We start from the raw sequence: 25506 nt of genomic DNA, 5'->3' as shown, positions 1-25506 counted from the left end.
AGTGACGGCTTAAAATCATGAACAATACAGATCTACTACGTAATTTTTATATACAGGAGTGGGCAATACAGAAGGTCCTGACACATAGTATCTGGTATACTTGTCCACGTGGTTCTACCATTACAGAATCAATCATGATCTCCCTTTCTTCTCTCCTCGCTAGCTTACTTTACACTGTAAGGTCCTTGGGGCAGGTGCCTGCTTACTTGCAAACAGGCAGGCAGTTTGATGGTGCTATGCTATTAATAATATAAACACAATATATTCTTTTTTTTTGTTATTTTATTCTCCATATGCTTTTTCTTTTGATCATTTACATTAGAAAATCCTATAAAACAAAACAAAAAGGGGGGAGGGGTAAGAGGAAGAAAACGCAAAGGGGAAAAACAGAAAGAAAGAAATCAAACAATATTTTTGTGTTTGCCACGGGCTTCGTTGAAGTGCTCTGACTGAAAGCAGCTTCAAAGGTTCCTGTGGCAGAGAGAGTATGAACAAGGTTCTGCTGGGACACTACATCTGTGCCCTCAGCCCTTTGCTTCTCTAATGTTTGGCAAAGTCAGTAAAAAATATTCCTTTTCATACCTTCCAATGTCAAGAACTGGAACATTATCAAGGTTTAACTTTGCCATCGCTTGCCAAATTGACTGCAATGTAATCCACAAAAGCCAGTGTTTATTGAGCATTATTTTAATGGCTAGCAGGACTCAGTGAAATTGAGGCATTTCCCCCCCTTTTTGGAATATATCCAGCTCTTTATAGAAAAGAAAAAAGAAGAACAGCAGCAACAGGACTTTGCTTCTGTTTCCAGTAGAAAACAACAAGTTTATACTAAAACCCCTTCATATTTTATTTCAATTAAACAATATAAAAAGCATTGCAGTGTGTTTTTGAGTAAGATGGTTTTTGGCTATGAAACCAATCTATTACACTTGCAGGTAAAAAGTTTCTTCCAAAGTAGAAAGTGAATCCAACAAGGGAAGGTGGTAAAAACAAAACAAAATATGAATGATGTTATGATTATTTTCTGCACTTTCCACTGTTGCTTTCCCCGTTCCTCCACACTAAATACCAGAAATTGGCATGTATTCCACTCAACTGAGCAAATCCATCCCTTCTGATACACTACTGTTTTCTCTGACAATTTGGCAAGGCAGACTTAATGCCAAATGCACTGCAATACTCAACTCATTAAGGCAGAGCCAAACCCCTCCCCATTTCCCCGCATATCCTGAAAATTCCTCCCATGCAAGAGGCACTGGATTTCTGCTGCTTCTGTGTGAGGGAGAAATTTAGGGTGGATGCTTACCTTGGTTAACTGATGAGGTGAACAATTGTGGAGTGTGTTGTTGTTTTTGCTGGGGGGGGGCAGTGTTGCTTGCTTTTATAACTTAAAATGAAAGCCCCACATCCTATTGAGTTCCTCTACGTGCTACCAGGAATACATCGATAATGGTGTGATACAATTTGATGCTGTCACTCCCAAGGCATCAAATGAGAATATAGAAAAATAGGAATATGATAACACAGGGTGCTGCCTTATATTGAGTTAAACCACTGGTCCATCTACCTTAGTTTTGTCCACTTTGGCTGGCAGGAGGTCAGCAGGGTCTCAAGCAAGGAACCTGACTCAGCTCTACCAGGAGATGGCAGGGATTGAGACTGGGATTTCGATCCACCACTGAGCTATGGCACTTCACATCCCACACAATGCAACATTATGTGGCATCACTTCCATTCCAGTAGGTAGCTGCAGAGAGTCTCATGCCGCTGTGAGCACAGGGCTTTTTTGGCAAGGCAAAAAACAACATTGAATTGGAAAACCTTCAGCCAACTCATGAGCTAAAGTAAGGTTACTACAAAACTGGTTTCCTATAGGACTGTTTACTACAAATTGCACAACTCGTCTCTATTTTTTTATTTAGGGTATTTGGAATATGAAGGATATAGGTAGGCAAAGTGCAGCATTCTGTAAAAGTCTACTTTATTATAAATACATACACAAATCTGAGAACATTTTGCAACTTCCCCATACAGCTTCCACTGGCAATTTAGAACATTATTTGCCCAAGCTTTTTGCCGATGGAAATCTGGGTTTTACCTTGTTGCTGTTTCTATGCTCTAGTGGTTTTATTGTCATCCTTATGTTTTAAGCTGTAGATAACTGATAATATTTTTTATCCCTCTATCGCATGTTGCTCTGAGCATTCTATCAGAGATTGTGATTTTATAATTTTCTGTTTCTTGGAACACTTTGGAAATGCATTCTTCATGGTGAAAACAAACTGCCTTGTCCTTCAATACAGCTGGCAGAACAAGGAGGACTGTAGCTCAATCATAGAGCTCAATTTGCATGCAAGAGATCTCAGGTTCAATCCCTGGTAGCACCACTGAAAAGAATCAGGCAGCAGGTGGTGTGAGAGATCTCTACATAAGACTTTGGTCAGCCACTGTCTGTCAGGAAAGACAATACTGGACTAGAGGGGAAATGGTCTAATCTGGTATAAGGCAGCTTTCTGTATCCTACTGCATACAGGCTGGATATACACTGCACACACACCCCAAGAATACTGGCAACAATAGTATGTGAAGGATCCTGGGAATTGTAGCTCTGTGAGGGTTAAACCACAGTTCTCAGAACCCTTTGAGCAGGGGGCAGATGGTTTTAAATATGTGGTGAGTATGCAGCAATATTCTTCTCTCTAGGATTGAAAAAGAAATGAGAGCAACAGCAGCTGGACCTAGCAGAGGTGAATTAAGTTACTGCAGCATGGAGTTGAACGCATTATTGTATAAAAGTATAAAGCAGTGGAAGGGAGTGGAAAGAGAAATCAGTTCTATAACTGGGTATTTCCTGGTGGAAATGAGATATCTGCATGAGGGTTGCCATATATCTGGGATAACCTGGCCATGTCCTCATTCGGGAGGCCATCATGCCCATCTGGGCGGATTTTTACATTTTAAAGGAAATGTCTGGGGTTGCGGAGGGGGGTTGGGCTCCGGCTCGGGCAGCTTGGATTTGGGCTGATCTGCACGCCGCGGCCACTGCCAGACCAAGCCAGGGAAAGAGGCGCACAGGCGTGCCAGTGGCCCTGCACATACACACACCTCTTTCCCCGGCTTGGGCTGGCAGCGGCTCAGGCTGCCCTCTTTTATGTTCTTCAAAATATGGCAACTCTAATCTGCATACATATTTCACTTATATGTGTAATACTTTCTACAATCAAATCTTTGCACCTCTTCCAGAGTTATGAATATCTGTGGGAAAACCTGTCTGGCCTTCAAAGTCCATCTGCTTAATTTTGCATTGTCATCTTATTTTGTTTTAATATTATGCAGATCCTGTATGCATTTGTGCATATTAAGTCTACTCACACAGTGCATGGATTTTGTAGTAAATCATAAATAACAAAACTCATGCCAAAGCACTACTGCAAGTGCCAATAGTGGCCAGCAGGGCTTCACATGTGGCACTTCACTGCTCTTCCATCTTCCAAATGCAGTATATCACAACTGCTTACTGAGAGGGGGAGGGGCAAGGCAATGTGGGCTCTGTGCAGTGTAGGTGCTGCAGTGAAATCATTCTGATGCTCCTGCCACTGTATCAATAGTGTATCCACACCATACCAAACTCCTGCTATTTGCACCTTTTTCTTTTGGTTAGTGGCAGCAACTTACGTGTGGGAAATGGAAAAGCAATGCAACCCACACAGCCCCACCAGTCACTACTGGCAAGTGCATTGCGGACATTCATACAACATTCACAGGTCCCTATAATATTAAAGATAATAACTGGCAAGTAGGATCCATGGAGGTCAACAGAAAATTTATGACAATTTCACCACACAATCACCTGTAACGGAACTACAGACTTTATATTCATCTTGCCCAGAGCAGCCCAAAGTGACTTGTAGAGTAGTTCAGGGGAAATACAGATACTGGTAGCACACTGGAAGCTGAAATAGCTATGAGCAGTAGCCAACACTGAACCTCTATGGTGTAGAACTGGAGTCTCACTAGCCAGATCGTACCATTAAAGCATCAATGAATCCCTCATCATTCTTTCCTGTGTTTGGCAGGGTCGAGATTTGCTCCTCCAGCAAACAAAGTTGTTTGTTTGTTTACAACAATAAAAAAGCATAACACCAGACAGTAAAACCATAACAAGTTAAAAACAAGTTAAAAGCACATCAAAAAAATTAAAAACCAAACGTCAGTAGACCATTATGGAGGGTGTACTCTTAATTGCCTTCAGATTCGGATTTGAGAACTTGAAATTTAAAGGAACTCACGTTGTTGCCTTCTGTATAGCTTTCCTTGGAGCAAAGACATCTGTATGGGTTAATACTTGTGTCGCAGCTATCAGCGTGGCCAAAACAATTACACCTGTACAACAGAGCAGATTCATTTTTTTTGATATTCAGTCATCACAAAACAAAAGTTTAGCAGTATGAAATTTACACAAAATCAAGCTATTTAGAAGAGTGAATTGATGTATCATTTGAGAGGGCATCTCCCTGTTATTTGTACACTATCATGAAAGTAATTGCCTGCTTCTGTTAAGGATAACCATCTCAGAAAAGGGCCCTTTAAGTGTAGTAACCATTTCATGTCTCTTTCCATTCAGCATTTATAAATGTCAAGTAAATGCTGCTTTACAAGGGAGTAAATTGACAGTACATGTAGACCAACTATTAAGTGATCAAACATGCATTATGTGCTTTCATTGTATACTATGCAGATGTAAGGCTCTAATTATTTATTACAGTTAACACCTGTTCGTTCAGCATTAACCTTTCAATCTGGAACACCACAACTCCTTAAAAGGACATGGAGTATATGTACGTATCTTTTATTTTATTTTATATCATTTTCCTTCTCCAGGCTACCAGAACAAAATTTAAAATATCATAAAAAACCAAGCCCTAGATAATTAACATACAAACCCTCTTTAGTCAGGACAAAAGGGTTAAAGGGAATATCTATAGAGAAGTAGCAAAAACAACACTACCCCTGCCTCCGCTCCATTGAAGTTGCCCTTCCTCCCAGATGTTTAACTTAATTATGACACCTGGACAGGGGTAAGGGGAGTAGTAAAATGCCTAACATCAGCCTTATTTTTATTTTTAATGGCAACTTTTGGGAGATGCAAGGGGCCCAAAAAACTTTTGTAAGGGGAGGTGAGGTCCACAGGTTCACCAGCTCTACATGATAGGAGAGGGACATAAGGGTCCTGCCATAAGGAAAAGCCTACATGCCGAAGTCATAGGTGAATCAGCTCCTACTCACATTTAATTTTTGCTGGATTGTACTCTCTTTATTAAAACACATGGGCCTAGCGCAGAGAATCATGCTTAAGTCCCATTGAAGTTAAAGGAGCTTAACTTAGTTTCTATTAATTCATTCCATTGGACTTTAATTGAATTTAAGATCTCTCCAGCCCTTGGGGCGAAAAAAGTACACTTTAGGGGTTACTTATTGCGACTTCAGAGTTGCTCTTATTGTTCTTTGGGGTGGAATCCACACACAGAGACAGACACACACATTATCATATATACCATTATACCACTATATACCATTTCAGACTGCCAAGCTACAGTAATATAGAAGAAAAACTGTGTTTATTTAATTTATCTATTTAAAAAATATATACATCCTGCCTTCTCTAAAAGTCCAAAGAATGCACAAAACCAGTTGAGATGCAACATTAAATTAAAAACAAAACACTATAGCCACACATTCATTTTTCTCACTAAGAAAGCTGATTTAATACATATTCTTTAAAACATAAATTCCAAAGTAAAAAAAAGAACACATCTTTCACTGGAGACTCAGTCATTACTTAATTTGCATTTTATTTACAGGGTGTAATTATGCCTTCAACAAGACTTCTGACTTAACATATACAATAAAGTTGTCAGTCATAGATAATGCAACACTTTCGCTGACAGAAGCCTCATTTTTAAAGGGAAAAACCAGCTAAGACAAAGAGTTTAGTTCATTATTAAGACCATTACAACTGCCATATATGGGAGTCCATAATAAAAAATGGAAGCACCACTAGAGCAAAGCTTCAATCAGGCTTTCAATCAAACATACCTGTTTCTAAGAGTTAGCAAATCCAGAATGTAAAAGCACTATTGATGGATAAAAATTGGTTAAAGATTATTTTGTTAAGTTAGATTTTTATCTGATGTAAGGCAAACCTATTTTGAATCTGAAATCAATGCTACGAAGTACATCTTCTCCTCATTTGAATGAGTATAAATCCACAGTGAGTCGTTTACTCTCAAATATACTTCATTTTCAATACAAACTGTGAGTAGCCTACCTCCCACTGACAGTAATTTCGTCAACTCCATAGTATCTGTGTCTAAAGTTAACTGAAGGTACAGCAGTATGATATTGGCCAAGTAGATGAATCTTTACTGCCGAAGCTTTGACAAACTCCTGAAGTGCTGGGGTATTGTAGAAGTCATTGTATCCTGGCCGGCGATTTGGTTCCGGGGTGAGAACGCTGAAAGTAACATTTCCATGGGAATATGGAGTAATGCTGTTGATGTAATAATAAATAAATAAAATAAAAACAGCTAGTTATAATTATTTAATTATTTGGTTATTGTATACTGCTTTTCATCAGGCATGACCTCAAAGCATAACAGAATATACAAGATCCATAAAGTAGAATTAGAAACAAGTGGAAATCAATTTATATACCTATTAAGCGGTACAAAATAATAAATCCTTTACTTGATTAATTCTTTAAAAGCAAAGGATTTATTATTTTGTACCATTTAATAGATTCCCAGGATTCCTTGGGGAAAGCCATGACTTCTTAAAGTGGTATAATACTGTTATAAACATATAGTGCAGATGGAGCCTTAGTAAGTTTGATTTATATCTTTAGGACAAGCAAGTAACACATTCTGTTAATTTCTTCTTTAAAAATACAACAGGGTAGCTTCTTGTTCACTACCACGTAATGTTTCCTGTGGTACAATGGATATACACAAGTCTTTAGAGGGTATTTTTATATTAGGTTCACTGTACATTGTCCCTACATAACATCGCTCACTTCAGTCACTTCCTATTATCATTTATGTCTTGTAATTGAAGGGAAAACAATGTTCCATTATAAAACATTTATGGCAGCATTTCACACATTGGCTCTTGAATTCCTTTTCTAAGATGCACAAATTTTTCTGTTGGAGTGTTATTGTGGTTGTTTTTTTAAAAAATAAACCTGTTTTTTGATTATTATTTTTTTAAAACATTATTCATTGCTCAGCCAATGAATTTGGCTATCTCCCCCACCCCACCCGACTTCAACTGAATGCAAAATATATGTTTTGCTGAAAATGAATTGTACCCTCAATGACCTCTTGTTCCTCCCTTAGAATGTTGAATCGTGAAAGCCCAGAGAAAGATGCTGACACTTTAAAAGCCTAGCCGCCAAGACTGAAACAGCAAGAACAAAACAAAAATAACAACACCATCAAAACAAACAGCGACTGCACCTGGTGGAACATTCCCTCATGTCTTTTCAGACAAGTGCTACACAGGTCTGATGCTGACTAGGTTCTGAATTTTGCCAAGAGTTGGTTGCAGCTAGACAGTTATGGCTGAACGCAAAATCCCCCAAACCCAAATAAAAGCTTTCATCGTGCTAAACAGACATAACAGTGACTGTCTGGGCTAAGGGCAAATGTGTAGCAGTAAGTCTTACAAGTCTCATAACTGTCTGATTGCACCAACTCTTGGCATTATTCAGAACCTAGTCAGCATTAGACCTGTGTAACACTTGTCTCAAAAGCCAGGTTTTTGTGTAGGAAGGTCTAAGACATATTGTCTCCTCTGCCCCTTTTTTGTGAGGTTTGCCAACCTCTAAAACTTCCAGTTTTAGCAGTCTTAGACCTGTCTACACAAAAACTGCTCAAGAAGAGTAACTAGGAAATGTTTGCAACCCCTCAGTTACTCCCCTTGCTTACTATGAGACTATTTCAGGCTGCAGAACATCCTTACGTCCACAAAACCTTGACTTGTCTCCTAGAATTCATCAAAGGCCATCCAGTCTTTTTAACAATTTGTATAGTGATCTTTTAATTAGATACAAATGCCTTTCACTAGAATCATTCAACACTTGGCCTTTGTGCCAGATGGCCCTCTTGGCCTAATTTCAGAAGCCTTCTTCAAGTGGCCAGACTTCTGGCAAGAGCAATCTAACCCTTCCCCAGCAGCTGGCTCGGGGTTGACACTGAAATGGAGAGAGAAGGAGACAGGAAAAAGAGAAAGAGGGGGAGAAAGAGAAAAAGGGATGGAAGAAGCAGAGAAATAAAAGATTGGCACCATCCTCTCCCAGCTATTGCCCTGCCAACTGTGTTCATGTGACCTCTAGAGATTACTCCAGAAGAAATGTATAAAGGTAAAGGTACCCCTGACTGTTAGGTCCAGTCACGGACGACTCTGGGGTTGCAACACTCATCTCACTCTATAGGCCGAGGGAGCCGGCATTTGTTCACAGACAGCTTCCAGGTCATGTGGCCAGCATGACTAAGCCACTTCTGGCGAACCAGAGCAGTACAGGGAAACACCGTTTACTTTCCTGCCAGAGTGGTTCCTATTTATTTACTTGCACTTTGACGTGCTTTCGAACTGCTAGGTGGGCAGGAGCTGGGACCAAACAATGGAAGCTCACGCAGATTCGAACCACTGACCTTCTGATCGGCAAGCCCTAGGTTCTGTGGTTTAGACCACAGTGCCACCCACGCCCCTCTATTGGGTACAAGCTTTTAATATGCTGCTATTCTAGATAGGACGCGGGTGGAGCTGTGGGTAAAACCTCAGCGCCTAGGACTTGCCGATCGCATGGTCAACGGTTCGAATCCCTGCGGCGGGGTGAGCTCCCGTCATTCGGTCCCAGCTCCTGCCCACCTAGCAGTTCGAAAGCACCCTTAAGTGCAAGTAGATAAATAGGTACCGCTTTATAGCGGGAAGGTAAACGGCATTCCGTGTGCTGCTCTGGTGCTGGTTCGCCAGAGCAGCTTTGTCACGCTGGCCATGTGACCCGGAAGTGTCTGCGGACAGCGCTGGCTCCCGGCCTCTAGAGTGAGATGAGCGCACAACCCTAGAGTCTGTCAAGACTGGCCCATAGGGCAGGGGTACCTTTACCTTTTACCATTCTAGATAGGAATGTGAGGCTTAGTCATTCAATTATCTCTAGAAGGAAATTGTGACAGAAAGGTTTGTTTTGCTGGGCAGGTTGGGTCACAAAGTGTTATCTTTTTCTTTTTCCTGCCAGCAAACGGTTAACGAACAGCAGCTTCTGATTGACCAGGGTTCCAGGAGAGGGAGTTGAAAAGGAGAGGTTTTGGAGAGACAGGTTTTAGGTTGGGAGTTAGGGAGTGAGAGGAGAGAGAGTTGGCTCTGGGTAGAAACATCTACTCTGAGGAATATATCAAAAGCTAGAGAAAGGAGTCTATGTGTGGTGTCCTGTGAGAGTAATAGGCCAGGAATTAACTAGGATGCTGAGGCTGAGCCAGGAGAAGTAGAAGCTGGAAAGATACAGTCTACTTAGGTCTGTATCTTTCTCCTGTCTCATTCCAGTCAGGAGGGGAGAGATTCTTCTACGAAAAGAAAAGACTCCCAAACCAGTTAAGAGGGGTGTGGTGATCCCTTGGGTCTGTTACTTGGAGTAGCTCAGGAGTAGAGGAGTCAAAGGGGTGTGTAACTGACAGGAAGTACTGCCTTGTTTAAGAGCCAAAGTATTAATCTGCAACAGCTGTGCAACAACTGAGAAAGAACTGAAGTGAAATAACTGGAAATAAGCTGAGATTTTACCATTTAGTCTAAAACCTGTAACATCTGTCTGAAGCGAAGTAACTGAACATAAGCAACTGAAGTTTAAAAGAAGCTGTGCTTGATTAGAAGTCCATAACATCAGTTAGATTTAGTATAAATATTATTAGGTGAACGGTTACCTGAAATATTATAACCTAAAGTATCCTTTGTTTTACCCACTTCGTGTCATAAACTTCCTTTGTTTAATAAAACCTTTCTTCTTTGTTTGATCAAATCCTGCCTGAGACTCCAAATCATTAAGTTTTCCCTCACACAAGTCTCCCACTAGATAATCTGGGGTAAATTGTACAAATTTGTGTAACTGGTGTACTGTGAGGTAGTTGCACTATATTTTAGTGAGGGCCAGCCCAACGGTGCCAGGGTGAAAAAGTGCAGTTCCACCGACGCAGAAATCTCCAGGCCTCCTGACAACTGAGTCATTGCTGTGTACCAGGAAGAAGAGGGACAAGGTAGCAGGGAGATCAGCAAACATACTGGCAGGAGCACTGGATTGGCTCCACAAGTGCATTTGCACTCCACACAATGCTATTTGTTCATACCTAGGAAGTTGGAGGCAGTTCACAGAGTCAGGATATTCTAGGGACTCGTTGTTCTCCATTCCAAATGTACTGCAATCCCTTGCAAAGTACTGCCAGTCTTGCCAGTCAGAGTCACACTGCTTTTTCCTTTGTATTCGTATTGCTTCGGGTTGTGGGCTGAAGAACTGAAGGATAATGTAAAACACCTACAAATCAACAGCAAAATGCGAAGTCATTTGGAATACCTTTATACATATTGGTCCTCGATTCAGCTGAAATTAGCTATTAAAGCAACTATAGGAACATAGGAAGGTGCATTATAAAAATTAAGACACACACACACACACAGAGAGAGAGAGAGAGAGAGAGAGAGAGAGGTGGGATGGGGGGAACCACCTCAAAGGGGAGCAGACCAGAGCTACTGCACTGAGGCGGCTCCTCAATGTGCCGCAAAATCAGATGAGGCTATCAATGGCTACAAACCACAATCTCACCGATTTTCTGAGGTGGCATGTCTCTGAGCATTGGTGTTCAAGACTAGTTTTTTGGCTTCCCAGAAGCCTTTGGCTGGCCACTGTGAGAACAGGCTATTGGACTAGATGGACTTTGGCCTGATCCAGCTGGGTTCTTATGCACTCTAAGAAGATAGCTCCATGTGTGTGGGGAGAGCAGTAATGTCCATTATGTTTATAATGCACTCCTTCGAGGGAATGTTTTGTTTTCCCTGAGTGCTGTAAGGCAAAAAGACTAGAAATTCTAAAATAAATAAATGGTAAACTTAGATCATGAAAGCATGCCATTGGAACTTGCTTGTAGAGACTGCCATTTGTTCCTCTCTGCTGATGATTGGTTATATAGACTTCAGACTGAGAATAATGGGAAAATGGACTATATGTGGATTTGCGGGCTTCTGGTGCCATTTGCAATGTAGGCTAATGCAGAAGCAATTGTACCAACAAGAATTTTCATTCCCTGGGGAAGACAAACCACAGAATAGGAATAGCTTTCCAAAGATAGTGTGAGGCATTCAACGCTACCTAGAGCTGCAAAGGAACTCCATGAGGATTCTGAAAACCAGCTCCAAATCCCATTTGAAGCTGTGTGTAGAAATAGAGAAATATTCCCATTTTCCCTTTTAAATTACTGGGTTTTGTGAGCATTCCCTTTAAGTGCATACAAAACCTATGGGGCTTTGGTGTATGATCTAAAAGAATGTTTACAAAACCATGATTATACTCCCACCTCACAAGCTAAACTAAGGGGAAAGGGAGAAAGCACAAAGCTTCTATCTTTGCTTGGAGACAGTGGTGGAAGGAGCCCATCAAAGGCTCCACCTGAAAAAATGGCTGGTGAGCTTAAAAGCCAGCAGAGGGCCCAGGATGAGCTGTGTCCACAATGATTCTGATTGCAAGTATCCAAGCTGTGTAGTTCTAAATGTCAAACACAGTCTTACCCCGTCCCTAGTTGAGTATATCACATCCTAAAAAGGACCCCTGACCACTAGGTCCAGTTGCAGATGACGCTGCGGTTGCAGCGCTCATCTCGCTTTATTGGCCGAGGGAGCTTCCAGGTCATGTGGCCAGCATGACTAAGCCGCTTCTGGAGAACCAGAGCAGCACACGGAAACGCCGTTTACCTTCCCACTGGAGCGGTACCTATTTATCTACTTACACTTTGACGTGCTTTCAAACTGCTAGGTTGGAAGGAGCAGGGACCGAGCAACGGGAGCTCACCCTGTCGCGCGGATTCGAACCGCCAACCTTCTGATTGGCAAGTCCTATGCTCTGTGGTTTAACCCACAGCGCCACCCACTTCCCTATATCATGTACTATGTCACATTAAATTCTTGGGAACTTCTCAGTCCAGCCGCCTTCATCAGAATTGGGTTCTTTTCATTTTGACAGTCAAACTATCACACCAGTGTAACAGAACATTATCTCCAATTCATTTGAAATTTCCTCAAACTAAGTGAGCAATGAATGTAATTTTCTTTAGCATTTTGTGTTAAATTTTAACAAAAAAAGGCAGAACAAATAAACCAATTCCCATTTTCATCTATAAGTAAATAGTATATTGCATAAAGAAATCTTAAAATTACCTGGTACTGTCCATTTTCTAAGTCTATTGTAATGGCTATCCCTCTGTTGAGTTGTTCAGTGGTGCTAAAGACAGATGAAATCCATGAAGTTCCAATATCATTATCATTGATGTAGCTCAAAGGATGAGCTTCGGGGTTTAGCCTGAGCACCCTGTCATTAGTCGTATCATCAGCACCATTAGGGATGCAGTACCTCTGCACCAAAGGGTGTACCCTGGGATGACTTCCAGGACAGCGACATTCTGACTGACTGTGAAGTTGAGGAAATTTTCCAGACCATACTTCAAAAATGTCTCTAGCATTAAAAAACAGATATAAAAAAGAGTTGTGCACACAATAAAAAGAGCAGTAAGCCCTATTTGTAAAGACCCATCTGTAATTAGCCTTAACACATAAGCGTGACTTAAAAGATGGCTGATAAAGCCAATTTAACTACATGGTTTTCTCTTTAAAAAGAACGTATTTTAAGAACGCTGTTATCTTTTACATGACTTTATTCTCTGTTGGCATGAAACTACAAAGCTATTTTTATATAGAGCTATGCTCATGCTCATAAATATGTTGGAAGTTGCTTAGAGACCTGTCTGTTTGTTTTACAAGCAACTAATTATTATTATTATTATTATTATTATTATTATTATTATTATTATTATTATTATTGCACTATGTGAATGACCCACAGCATACCTTGGGCTTGCACCTCCTGCCTCTTATCTCCTCCTCTGGCACAGCCATGAGAATGGAGGCTGGCAAAAACTGCTTCTGTTTTCAAACTAACTAGAGCTTCCTATTACATCAACATTCTGGGAACTCTGGTTACTTTAAACCATAGGTTTTCAACCTTTCTGAGTTCACGGATCCCTTGACCAACTACAGTGGTACCTCGGGTTAAGTACTTAATTCGTTCCAGAGGTCCGTTCTTAACCTGAAACTGTTCTTAACCTGAAGCACCACTTTAGCTAATGGGGCCTCCTGCTGCCGCTGCGCCGCCAGAGCACAATTTCTGTTCTCATCCTGAAGCAAAGTTCTTAACCTGAAGCACTATTTCTGGGTTAACGGAGTCTGTAACCTGAAGCGTATGTAACCTGAGGTACCACTGTACATGATTTCTGTGGCACCCCTGTGGCGCTCAGGATCCCAGTTCTGTCACCCACTGCCTGCTGAGCTGGCAGCCTCTCACCCTTTTTCGAACACCCTCCCTTGTTGAGTGTTCCCTCAGGCTCTTCTCTCCCTTCTCTTTGGGAGTCCTCCAGGCAGCTGCTGCTGCCCCTGGTCTCTGAGCTGTCCCCCTGCCCAAAGAGAGGTGCCTCCTCACAGTGCCCCACAGGAGCCTGGGAAGCCCCCCCCCCCAACTGCCAGCCCCAGTGGCACCATTCTGCTGGGGAGCTTGTAGCCAGGGCTGCTGCAACAAACAGCTGTGCAAGCCTTTGGGAAGCAGAGGTGCAAGAGGGCATCAGAGGAGGGAGGGAAGGAAAGAGGGATAGAGGCCAGTGTTGCCGGCTGCGCCCATTACCATCATTCAAGGCACCCCAGGGTGCCACGGCACACTGGTTGAAAACCACTGCTTTAAACAAGCTTTGGCTACAAGCCAGGGTCATAAGCCACAGTGTTACAGCTTCCACATTATAAATAACAGTGTTGAAGTAACAACAATTAGGCTACAATCCTAACCATGTCTCCTCAGAAGCATGAATTCAGTGGGGCCCACTCTTAAATGGGTAGGGTTATTACTGCAGCTATAATTGGTGTTCTTCTGGCACTATGTGTTTACATTGCATTTGTGCATTCTGTTGGAACTCAATCCAATCCACCTCAGGAGCACTGCTAGAAAACAAAGGAATTCCCAATTGAGAAAAATAGAGACCCTTTGTCACATCCCCATGATTCACACGCCGGTACTATAGCAGGTCTTTATGCGGGATGGAAGGCTAGCTCTCTTTGAAAAAAGTTTGGACACCACTGGGAGGGTGATGGAGGCTCATGCCCACAGTGCTAAGCTATTGAGTTTTTCTTGCCCAAGTAGAAAGGAGATACTAATTATGGTTATGATAGGCAAGGACAGGTTCCACATTCCTGGTAGCAGCCTGGTGTGGTGTCTGTGTGTGTTACTGCCAAAGGGAATCATGGTTTTGATATGCCTTAGAGCCTAGGGAGATCTCTCTGTGAGTGGATGTTGTGCCAAAAGTGAGCTGGATCAAACCTTTGATCATTCAGCACAAATTCCTACGATTTTATCAGCCTGCACCCATGCAGTTAATTAAAAACCCTGTTGGAATCCATGTACATGCAGTTATAGTTCCAAATCTAATCTAGCCATTATATAAAGAAATATCCAAAAAGACTGGTTAAACTTCGAAGCAAACTTATCGTAGCTATGAACCTTTCTCTCCTTTGATCATTTCACAATTGGGTTTTGTAAAAATGAAAATTTCCCCACCTGTTTGTAAGCGCCACTTGGTACAATCTAAAATCTTGCATCCTCCCAACAAATTGCTCTGAACCTGCGAAAATACATTATAAATAAATAATCCAGTCCCATCAACCAGAAAACAGCTCTGTGCTGCATGAGGGGATCTTAAATTCAGCACACAGAGATCTCTCTTGCACAATTACCTCTTCTGAATGAAACCATCTTGGTTCCGGACAAAACTATGGAGGGCAGTGACTTAATTTTTTTGATTAAAATGATTTATAATAACTTTATAGGAACATTTTGTACCTATCTCTTATCTGATTACAGAGGTGGCACACAGGCTGGCTCATTAGACAGAAGTAATGAGGCAGCCCATGTGCCACCTCTAATTAGAGAAGAGATACAGTAGGGACAACTGTAGCTGTCACTTTATGCAATAAAGGTGAAAGGTATGTTTTTAAAGATTTCTTTTTCTTCCACACAATTATTGTGTGTCTGGTATTCAAAAGTGACAGTGTCAACAAGAAGCACTTCGAAATGAGAATTTTCAACTCTTGATATATAGGAGCTGGATGGTTCTATTGGAATGAATCAAACATTTCTCCAAGCCAGATGCAGATATATTTAGGACTTAGCTCCAAATTGCAGTATGTTCTGGATCAGTGATACTCAGCCTTAATAAATCTGCAGGACCAATTCATCACCAAACAGAATTTAAGGGAGCTGCAAAACCACTGGCACCTTATATTGATGGCAATGTTCAGAACATGGTGAAAAATTATTTTATCTCCGCTTCACCAAATATTCAGCCAGGACAATTACAAAACATTTGGTATTTCTGTGATAATAACTCAGTCTTCATTTCCATTTCTTTTCCAAAGTTGCTTTTGTATTAATTGTTTTTAGTTGTCAAAGGAACTTGTAGATCACATTGCAAGGAACTCAAAACATTTACATTTCTAAGTCACCTTGTGGGGGAATGAATGCTGAGTTCAACAACCTATAGCAGGGGTCAGACCGTGTGGTGGGCTGGACTATTTTTTTAATATTATTTTTTTTTTGGAGGGGATCAATTCCTATGCCCCACAAATAACCCAGAGATGCATTTTAAATAAAAACACACATTCTACTCATGTAAAAACACCAGACAGGCCCCACAAATAACCCGGAGATGCATTTTAAATAAAAGTACACATTCTACTCATATAAAAGCACACTGATTCCTGGACCATCCGCGGGCTGGATTGAGAAGGCGATTGGGCCACATCCGGCCCCCAGGCCTTAGGTTGCCTACCCTGACCTACAGGCACCACCACACTTCTGACAGGATTCTGTTAGTCCTTTGCAAAACTGGAGCTCAGCCAGTTTTGGAACACACACTCTGAACAGTTTTGGACCGGTTTATTTAAAGGTTCACCTATGCCCAGTCTGAGGAACTGCCATAAAATAATCGTTCCACATTTGTGAGGAATAGTTCTTTTAGCATGGCAACACAATGGTACTCCTTTGCCTACTGACATCAGGCAGGATCTTCACTGTACTCTTTTCACTGCCTGCTAAAAACAGGTTTCTTTAGGCAAGCCTACCCAGACATGTAAAAACTGACATGTATTTGAATATGTAATTCTTGTTTCACTGATGACTTTAATTATATTTTGATTTTTTAAAAAACACATTTGATTTTATTGATAACTTTAATGTAATTTTTGGTAAACTGCTTAGAGGTTTTATTTACAGGAAAGTGGTATACAAATTTAGATAAATGAATAATAAACTTAGTGACATTAGTGTTGAAGAATCCTGACATTTTCCTCTTCCAACGAGCTTCAGAGAAGATAAAAATGCCTCAGCTTTCCCTTCTCCCCCCACATTATCTTATGGTCGGCCACAGTAGCAATTCTGTGCAGTTCGGAGAAGAATAGAGGACAAGTCCATGCTTGCTGAAACTGGGATAGAAGAGGAATGAAAGGCACTAGTGCCTCCCTGTCTCCAAACCTGGCAATGGTGTGACATTTCAAGATGAAAACATATGATAAAAGCAGATATTGAAGCAGGTGGAGTAGCATTTTGTTGTCTAATAAAATATCTCTTGCGATAAATAGTAGAATAACAGGTCATCAAGTCCAACCTCCAGCCAATACAGGAAGGCCATACCACAGAATATGATCTTCCCTTAATACTCAGACTTACCATTTAAATTTTGCCCAATTCTCCATTCGCCATCAGCAGAGGGATCTGCAATTAACCCAGCAAGAATTCTGGAGTCAAAAGCTGTGTTGTCATCTTCCAAACCATTTATAAAGAAATTGATTCTTCTGTGGTGAACCTATAAAATTACAGTTGGAAGGAAAAGCCCTTTTTATTATTTTTTAAAAATGAAACAAAATACTCAGTCTAATCTCCTCTGTTATTTACCGCCTTGTGTGGAATGCAGTGTACCATTGTTTCAGTTAAATCACCAGAAAACCACCTTATACATTTTCTAACCAATCCCTGTTAGAGAAGATACAACTACTGAAAAGGAAAAGTACTTCAATGGGTAAATTAAACATGAACCAGGGTAACATTTATCCTATAACAAGATAACATTTAGTATCTTCTTTGTCCCATGTGCATCACCAAATAACACTGATATAATTGAACACCAACGTTATATAGCCATGTGTAGATACTAATCTGAATTATTACTGTCAGTATTCTGATGATAACAAATAAATTGTAGGCAAGCATAGTTAATTATACTGGTATGTCATTGATTGATAATTTCTCTTTCATCATGCATCTGCGTGCTAACCAGATGCAGAGATGGAAACTCCCTGCTTCCTAGATTCCAAGATGGCAATAAGTAATGCAGGATAATTCTTCTTCCTTTTTTTTTTTCCAGGGGGTATTTGAGTAGATTAGAAGTCATTGCTCTTAAAGAATCCATATCTGTTCAATCTTCTTGCTTTAAGAAGGGTGTTCATGGATCAACTCTTCAGATTTTCTTAAAGGTCTACCATCATGGAAGACAGTAAAAGACACCTAATGGTGTCAAAGGACTGCTCACCACCAAAAGCCCCTCCTAAGACCAGGAGAAAAACATATGGAGGTATTTAATCATAGAATGATAGAGTTGGAAGGGACCCCAAGGGTCATCTAGTCCAACCCCCTGCAATGTAGGAATCTCAGCTAAAGCATCCATGACAGATGGCCACCCAGCCTCTGCTTAAAAACCTCCAAGGAAGCACAGTCCACAACCTCCATCTACAGCTGTTCTTCTTTTCCACCATGTGTCAAGACTGTGCACGCAATGTAGTGATGATAATCAAAGTATTCACAAACATTTCATAACATTATCAATTTGTTGCATCTGATACCTTAGAAAAAAAACACACCTTCAATTTCACTTCTTTTTTTAGCAGATGGTGACAATTTAAATTTATTGCCGAAGGTCCCAGTATGGGTTACAACATTACAAACAGGTTAAAAAACTTAGTTGCAAAAAAAAAAATATGCAATCTTAAGACGTTACAAACAGGTTAAAAAACTTAGTTACAAAAAATATATGCAATTCCAAAACATGAGGTGGGGGCTGAAGATATTCATCTCAGGTGTCAAAGGACCGGGTAGGGGGGTACATCTTCAGCATTCACCAAAAGCTATATAATGAAGTTGTCAGACACACTTCTGGGGAAAGGGAGTTTCATAACTTAGGGGCTGCCACAGAGAATGCAGTATTCTGGGCCGCTACCACCCTGAGTTTCTGTGGGCAGTGGAACTATCAAAAGGACCCACTCTCCTTGGTCTTAACAATCCAAAGGGTGTGTGTGAAACTTCTCTCCCTCCCTCCCTCCCTCCCTTAACCTAAGGCCATATGCCAATGATGGGTAGAGTGAAAAGTAAGTGTGGCCATCCCACACTGACACATGCACAGGATGCACAGAGGCATACACACAACCCTTGTCAGCTGATCCGTGCAGATCAGCTGAGGGGAGTATTTATTGTTTCCTCCTCACCCATCAGACTGATCATCTAATGAGCAAGGAGAGGGTGATTTTCAATCCTACCATGCTGCAGGAAGGAGGAAGCAGCTGCAGCAGTAATAGGATGTGGTTTGTCTATTTTCTTTTATCTCCTTTATTGCCACCATAGAAATCGGTGGGGTTTGCGGGGGTCATAGAAAATTGCTTGAGGTGGGCAGATCAGACTTGCAGACAAGCAAGTGGTGTAGGCATGAAGTTGACCTGCAACTGAGACACAGAACATAAATAAGAACAAAAAGAAAACACTTATTATACGGCATAAAGACCAAGAGATATTGTACCAAAAGCTTACCACCCATTACACCCTCATTTGTACTTATTTCTTCACAGGGGGACCAAGGCTTGGCAAGAGTAGCTTGGCAAAGGGTACCTAGTCATTTAATGGCATTGGTCAGATTTGAATCAGTGACACAGTCCTGATTCATAGTTCAGTTCCTTAAATACTTTGCTGTACTAGCTTTCTGAGTGGAATAGGATTGATAAGATCAGCAACACCATTCCAATAACCACTGTTTTATCAGGCTTCTTTGTACATACACACAATCATGAAAATGTGGTGTTTGTGAGCTGCTTCAGATTATTGGTTGCGCCTGTCTGGAATTTCTGGGATGCATATTGTTCCTTCACATGGAACACACCAGTCATGATGATGCATGTAATGAGAAACCCAGCCAAATGGGTGGGGTATAAATAACATCATCATCATCATCATTATTATTATTATTATTATTATTATTATTATTATTATTATTATTATTTCCTACCCATTCTGTCTTTTCTGATTAAAATACTTTCTGCTTTTATGAGTAGATATTGGCATGGAATGCGTTTATAGCTCACAGTTCTCTCTGCATCACACTAAGAGCATTGCAACTAACATGTCCAGTTCTTAGTCAAGAATCTGAAAAGTCTGCCAATCTATAACCGGGGCGTGGTGAATTGAAATGAGTTGCCAACAATCCCTCAATGGTGCAATCAGATGAAACATTTAAGTTGAAGTAATTGGCTTTTAGCCATGTTTTACCCAAGAGGGCACATATGATGCTGTAATACTACTGGGAGGAAGTCATGGGGTAAAAGCCGTATTAGCCCTGAATAGCTGCTTAATCCAGCATAGCGTGTCAATCTCCTCTAAAGGTAGCTATGAGTTTTGAAACAGGGTGAAATTTTATAACCAAAGTTTTGGTTGGATGTTGGAATTTAAGATTTCTTTAAAAGCAGGAAAAGATGGGGGAAAGAAACTGCAGTAATGTTTATTACCTTGTGGCCAGTTCTTTCCATTTTTATTAAGTACATTAGGTACTCTCAAAAAACATTCTGGTAATTCAATGACTCACTCATGAACTATGAACAAATGTATCCCAATGAAGAGAGGGCCTCTTTTTTAAGACAGAAAAAATCAGTTACTACTATGTTTAATGGTAAAGGGACCCCTGACCATTAGGTGCGGTCATGACCGACTCGGGGGTTGCGGCGCTCATCTCGCTTTATTGGCCAAGGGAGCCGGCGTACAGCTTCCGGGTCATGTGGCCAGCATGACTAAACCGCTTCTGGCAAACCAGAGCAGCGCACGGAAACGCCGTTTATCTTCCCGCCAGAGCGGTACCTATTTATCTACTTGCACTTTGATGTGCTTTCGAAGTGTTAGGTTGGCAGGGGCAGGGACCGAGCAACGGGAGCTCACCCTGTCGCTGGGATTCGAACCACCAACCTTCTGACAGGCAAGTCCTAGGCTCTATGGTTTAACCCACAGCACCACCCGCGACCCTACTACTATGTTTAGTCCAGAGCTAAACAATATAATAATTGCTGTTGGAAAGTGTAGATGATTCAAGGGACATCACCACTCTTCAAAATCAACAGACATGTGACTGAAACAACTGCCTACTGCTTCTCTGTTTACCAACCCTCTTGTACTCTGGAAAACCCCATGCACACTGGTGGCGATACACACACTCACACATCACAAGGGTTACTCATATGCAGAGCAGCTTGCTGCACTCATAGCCAATGCACATCTGAACATACATCCCCATAAACATTATGAAGCTCACCCAGATCCCTCTGAACTACTAACTGGACGTATCTTTTGATGTGCATGAAGAACCCCTTCCCCATCCAGGTGCCAACAACTGCCAAGCATAACTTCAACTTTGATGAATTACTTGTTCATGTTTTAATGAACCTTGAAAAATATTTCTGTATGAAAGTTGTTAGCTTTTACCAGCGAACAGCTTGTTTCAAAGAAGAGGTTGGAGAGCCTGGGGTTTTAAAGCTCTTGTTGTTGTTGTTGTTGTTCTTGCTGCTGCTACTGTTCTTGCTGCCAGTTTGTGAAAACCTATTTCCATTTTGCATAAACAGGTACTCATGAGTTTAAAGGGATGACTGCTGAATCGTCTCTCCAAATAGATGCTGAGAGAAGCTAGAGTGCTTTAGTCTGCCTTGATATCCACTCTAATCAAATCAAATGGGACTGGAATAATTGCATCCTAGAAACAATGAGTGTATAAGGACAAACAAAAGGCTTATGAAAAGCCAGAATAATTTGGTGCAGAAGCCAGGCCCTGAAAAATTCATTTGGAAAATCAGAACATGAGCATTCAAAATCCCATTCCACTGTCAATAAAGCTACATACATTTCTGACCAATATAAACAGCCACAGTTATCTAGAAATCTAAGCCTGAATGGTTATCATTAGTGCTTCAGGCACCCTTGGCTGCATTACTATTTTAACTAAGAAAATGTGAAATGAATAGAAAATTGATTTTTATGGAGACAAATTCTCCTTCCTTAAATAAAAATAAATAAAAACAGATGCTGGGGTTTATTATTTTTATTTCCAAAAGCAGTCAATATTGTCCAAATTTGAGATATATGGAATCATTGCCCTTCCGCTGAAGAAAAATCTGAAGGGTATTATCATAATGGCTAGGCAGTGCGATTTGGTTCAAGAAAGTTCTCACATATGGGAATTTTCCTACTCACAGAACATCACTCTCATTTGGTGTTAGCTTTTATCTATTGACACAACAATGCACAATGAACATGTGAATATATTTTTTTATTTCATTTTAATACAAAGTCTATATATGGGAGGGGAGAATATGGGGGGGGTATGAGAGTGTGTGGCTTGCAATGATTTTCTTTTTTCCATCACACATTTTTTTTACAGCCTGTTACTGTCCTTTTGGTGTTTGACTGTTATCATTATAAAAGATACAGCCTTTTCTGCTTTGTTATTTGTAGCATTATCTCATGTTTTACAACATCTTTGCACACACAGGCAACATGAAATATAACTAGTGAAAAGTTCTTAGCGGTATTAATGCATAAAAAAGAATGTGGTTCCATCTCTACTGTCTTTACCCAGCCAAAAGCTGATGAACAGCCAATTTTCCTTTATCACATTAGCACAGCCATGAGGGAAACGCATTTGTTCTAGTCAGCTACACTAAAGATACTATTACCAATCTAACATATACATGTTTTATATCAGCAGTATTCTCAGAGTATGAGAGAGCCAACAATATATTAACACTAGCATGACAGTTTATTTAAGAAAAGAAAATTGTCTCTGTAGAGGGACAGAAGTTAGAAATGTATGGCTAAAGCTCAGTGTCACTGGCCTAATAAAGGTAATAATTCTTCTGCTTGCTTTATAGCAGGTAACAGTCCGGTGACAGTTCTGTCATATCATTCAAATAAAAATGTTGTCTTTTACAAGTTTAAGTGCACCTTTATTTTTAAGTCAGAAATGAAATGCATCTTATACCTTCTTTTCGTGGTAGGAACATTTGTTCTTCTGGCTAAGGATTAGCTTGCTTGCCTCTATTAAAAATGTGCTTATTACAATAATTCAGGATAATATTCTGCTATAGCTCCTATATTTATCATTTGGTTCTTAGTACATGACCGGGAGGCACCCTTCTCTCCATCGTGGTCTAAGTTAAACATATGAAAATATTTATGGCGTTAAAGGAGAAGGAGAAGTGTCAGAATTGGCCCAAAACATCAGACAACTGTGTATTTCAAAATTTGTGATTATTAATAGTGGCTTTTCTTTCCTCACCTTTTGCTGTTAGATCAGTCAATTTACCCTTTCTATGTCAAAGTAACTAACAATTTAGAAATTAAGCCATGCCACATTACATACAAATACATCTCTCCACCAGTAATACTGGGGAACCATTCTCAAGTCTTCCTTCCCAGAATCATTGACATGGAGGAGCTAACTATGGCTGATGAGAGTTCAGCAACAGCTGGAGTTCCATCGATTTCCTTCCCTGATCTAAGAGGATAGAAGTGATCAGCTAATATTATGGGAGAACCAAGAGGAATGCCTTTTGTGAACATTATCCCTGAAGGATCTAGACTCCTTCAGCAATCTTATAATGGTATTTGAAAGTATACACATTCAGGAAGCTTTCATTTCATTCCAAATTGGCTTTGTCTGTCCTCAATGACACCAGAACATAACTAATTCTTATTGGCTATGTAACATTGTGAATTTATTGCACTCACTATTCCTGGCATTTCCTCACCTGATAGTTTTCATATTTTATGTTACCTTTGATGCCATGTGAAAGCCACTTTTGGAAATCTTGCGGAAGTTTAGGACTAATTCCTGTGTCAATCACTTCCAGATAAATATCTGTTTGCAGCCCCATTAACCCCCCCCCCAAAAAAATCATGGGAGTTTTGCACTGTGATTTTCCTACCATTTCTGTGGGTTACACAACATGACAATTTTTGGGATAGTTCCAGCATACAGTTCTTTCCTCCTATTTCCATGGGTAAATCATGGGGGGGGGGGGAATCTTGCATGTGCATAAATGGAGGCGACATCCCCAAATATATCTCCTGTAGAGTCACAACACAGCCACTGGTATGAATGACATTTAGTAAGATGTGGTGGTATATTGATCAACAAGCCAAAGTTCCATGACACAACATTTATGCGGTTTGAAATGAATGTTAGAAACTGGAACAGAAGCACTAGCCTTATAACCAGGAAAATGAATGCCATAATTCCCATGTCTTAATGCACCCTTTTGAGATTCCAGTGCAAATATAGGTACAATTGATTCAGAAATCATTGCCTTTCCTCTCCTTTGGCTTCCTTTTCTAGCACTGACATTACATAGCCAACACTGATTAGCACAACGCTTAGCATAATCCTGCTTCACTACATGTAGGCATTAATTGGCTGGCATTGCCCATGTGACTAATCATAGAAGAAGAAGATGCAATAACAGGAAGGGGGGGGATGCCCCCAAAACAGCAGCAGCAGATACTCCAAACAATGGCAGCAAACAGGATATTGAATAGTTGGATATTTTCACAATTCAAGTGTGTTGAGAATTATTTCTCCCCCCTCCCATCTGAAAGCACTACTTTTGACCCAGCTGAAATAGGAGAACATTTCCTGAAACCAAGATTAATACCTCCTTGTTCTAATATCCACTAAGGGATACTTACCATAGTACAGCTTCCACAAAGAGGCCCCTTCAAGTCATTCTACGTGGTAGATGATATCATGTGATGTATGTGTGCATATCTCACAGAATATGGAAGAATTTTCTTCATACTTGCACAAACACGCACAAGGGAAAGATTTGTGTGGGTGTGTAGATATGTCTCCATCTACACAATGAGCATCTCTACACAAAGGAGTTGGCCATTTAGATTGTTCTTTTGTGGTATCTTGAAACAATCCAGCTTCACTTTGTGTCCCCAGCAAGTTAATAGACAGAAAGGCTGAATTTTTTTTGCTGCAATTATTGTACTTGTTAGGGGACCAAATTAAAGCTGGACTCTTACATAATATCCAGTTTAAATTGGTTAGTTATATAGCAGTGGCAGCGCAGACATGGAGGCTGACCTTCAATTCACCAACCTTGTGGAGCACTGGGCTATTTTTTTCTTACAATCAAGTAAACTGAAGTTCTATCAACTCCATTCATTGAGTTATCATAACAGGTACTCTCTACATTTGAGCTGTTATGCAACTTAACTTAGACTGTTATTAGGTAAATATATGCATATATCTTCTTCCATCCTCTTCACTACCCCACATTTCCTCAATCCCAATACTGGTGCATATCAAGTTCCTTCTGAATAAACTCACTCTACAGGAATAGACACTACATTAATTCCAAGGTGAGAAAACAGATTAAGGTTATGACCAAAATGACAGGTCTATAGCTTCCTTGAATGGCTTAATAGAGACAACAAATCAACAGTAGTTACCGATGACAACAGATACAAGAAAATACAACAGATAGTAGAGGTGATAAAAGAAGAAATTAGTGATACCTTTCTATTAAGAAATCAAGAAACTCAAGGATAAAATGAATTATCCCTTCGGGTTCTCTAAATATTCTTGTTTTGACTGCACATTTATTAGTTAAAACCAATTCTGTGCTTTAGAGTCAGCACTTTAAAAAACTCAGTTCATATAAAAATATATATTATCCTGTTGATGCCAAGCTACTAGGTTACACATGAAAATCAAAGCTAATTTAAAAACATAAGAAGAGAACTGCTAGATTGGACCAAAGGCCTATCTAATCTAGAATCCTGTTCACACAGTGGTC

General features: G+C 40.4%; 1 protein-coding gene across 7 annotated transcripts in view; it reads right to left on the bottom strand.

The window, feature by feature from the left end:
* Nucleotides 1–25506, bottom strand: part of USH2A (usherin) — a 437539-nt gene that overhangs the window by 386102 nt on the left and 25931 nt on the right. For all 7 annotated transcript variants that reach the window (XR_014154517.1, XM_081854411.1, XM_081854412.1 and 4 more), the window contains 6 exons: nt 17075–17210; nt 14909–14972; nt 12472–12766; nt 10395–10579; nt 6329–6550; nt 4290–4383 (listed from right to left, as the gene is read on the bottom strand). Coding sequence is in view for 6 of the 7 variants with exons in the window: in XM_081854411.1 (XP_081710537.1) it covers nt 4290–4383; nt 6329–6550; nt 10395–10579; nt 12472–12766; nt 14909–14972; nt 17075–17210 (996 nt within the window). In the remaining variant the exon portion in view is untranslated. The remainder of the gene's footprint in view (nt 1–4289; nt 4384–6328; nt 6551–10394; nt 10580–12471; nt 12767–14908; nt 14973–17074; nt 17211–25506) is intronic.

The sequence above is a fragment of the Podarcis erhardii genome, assembly GCF_964252035.2.
Source record: "Podarcis erhardii genome assembly, chromosome: 3".
NCBI lineage: Eukaryota > Metazoa > Chordata > Lepidosauria > Squamata > Lacertidae > Podarcis > Podarcis erhardii.
Note: the sequence above shows the minus strand (reverse complement) of the source record. Positions and strands in the feature narration are given on the sequence as shown.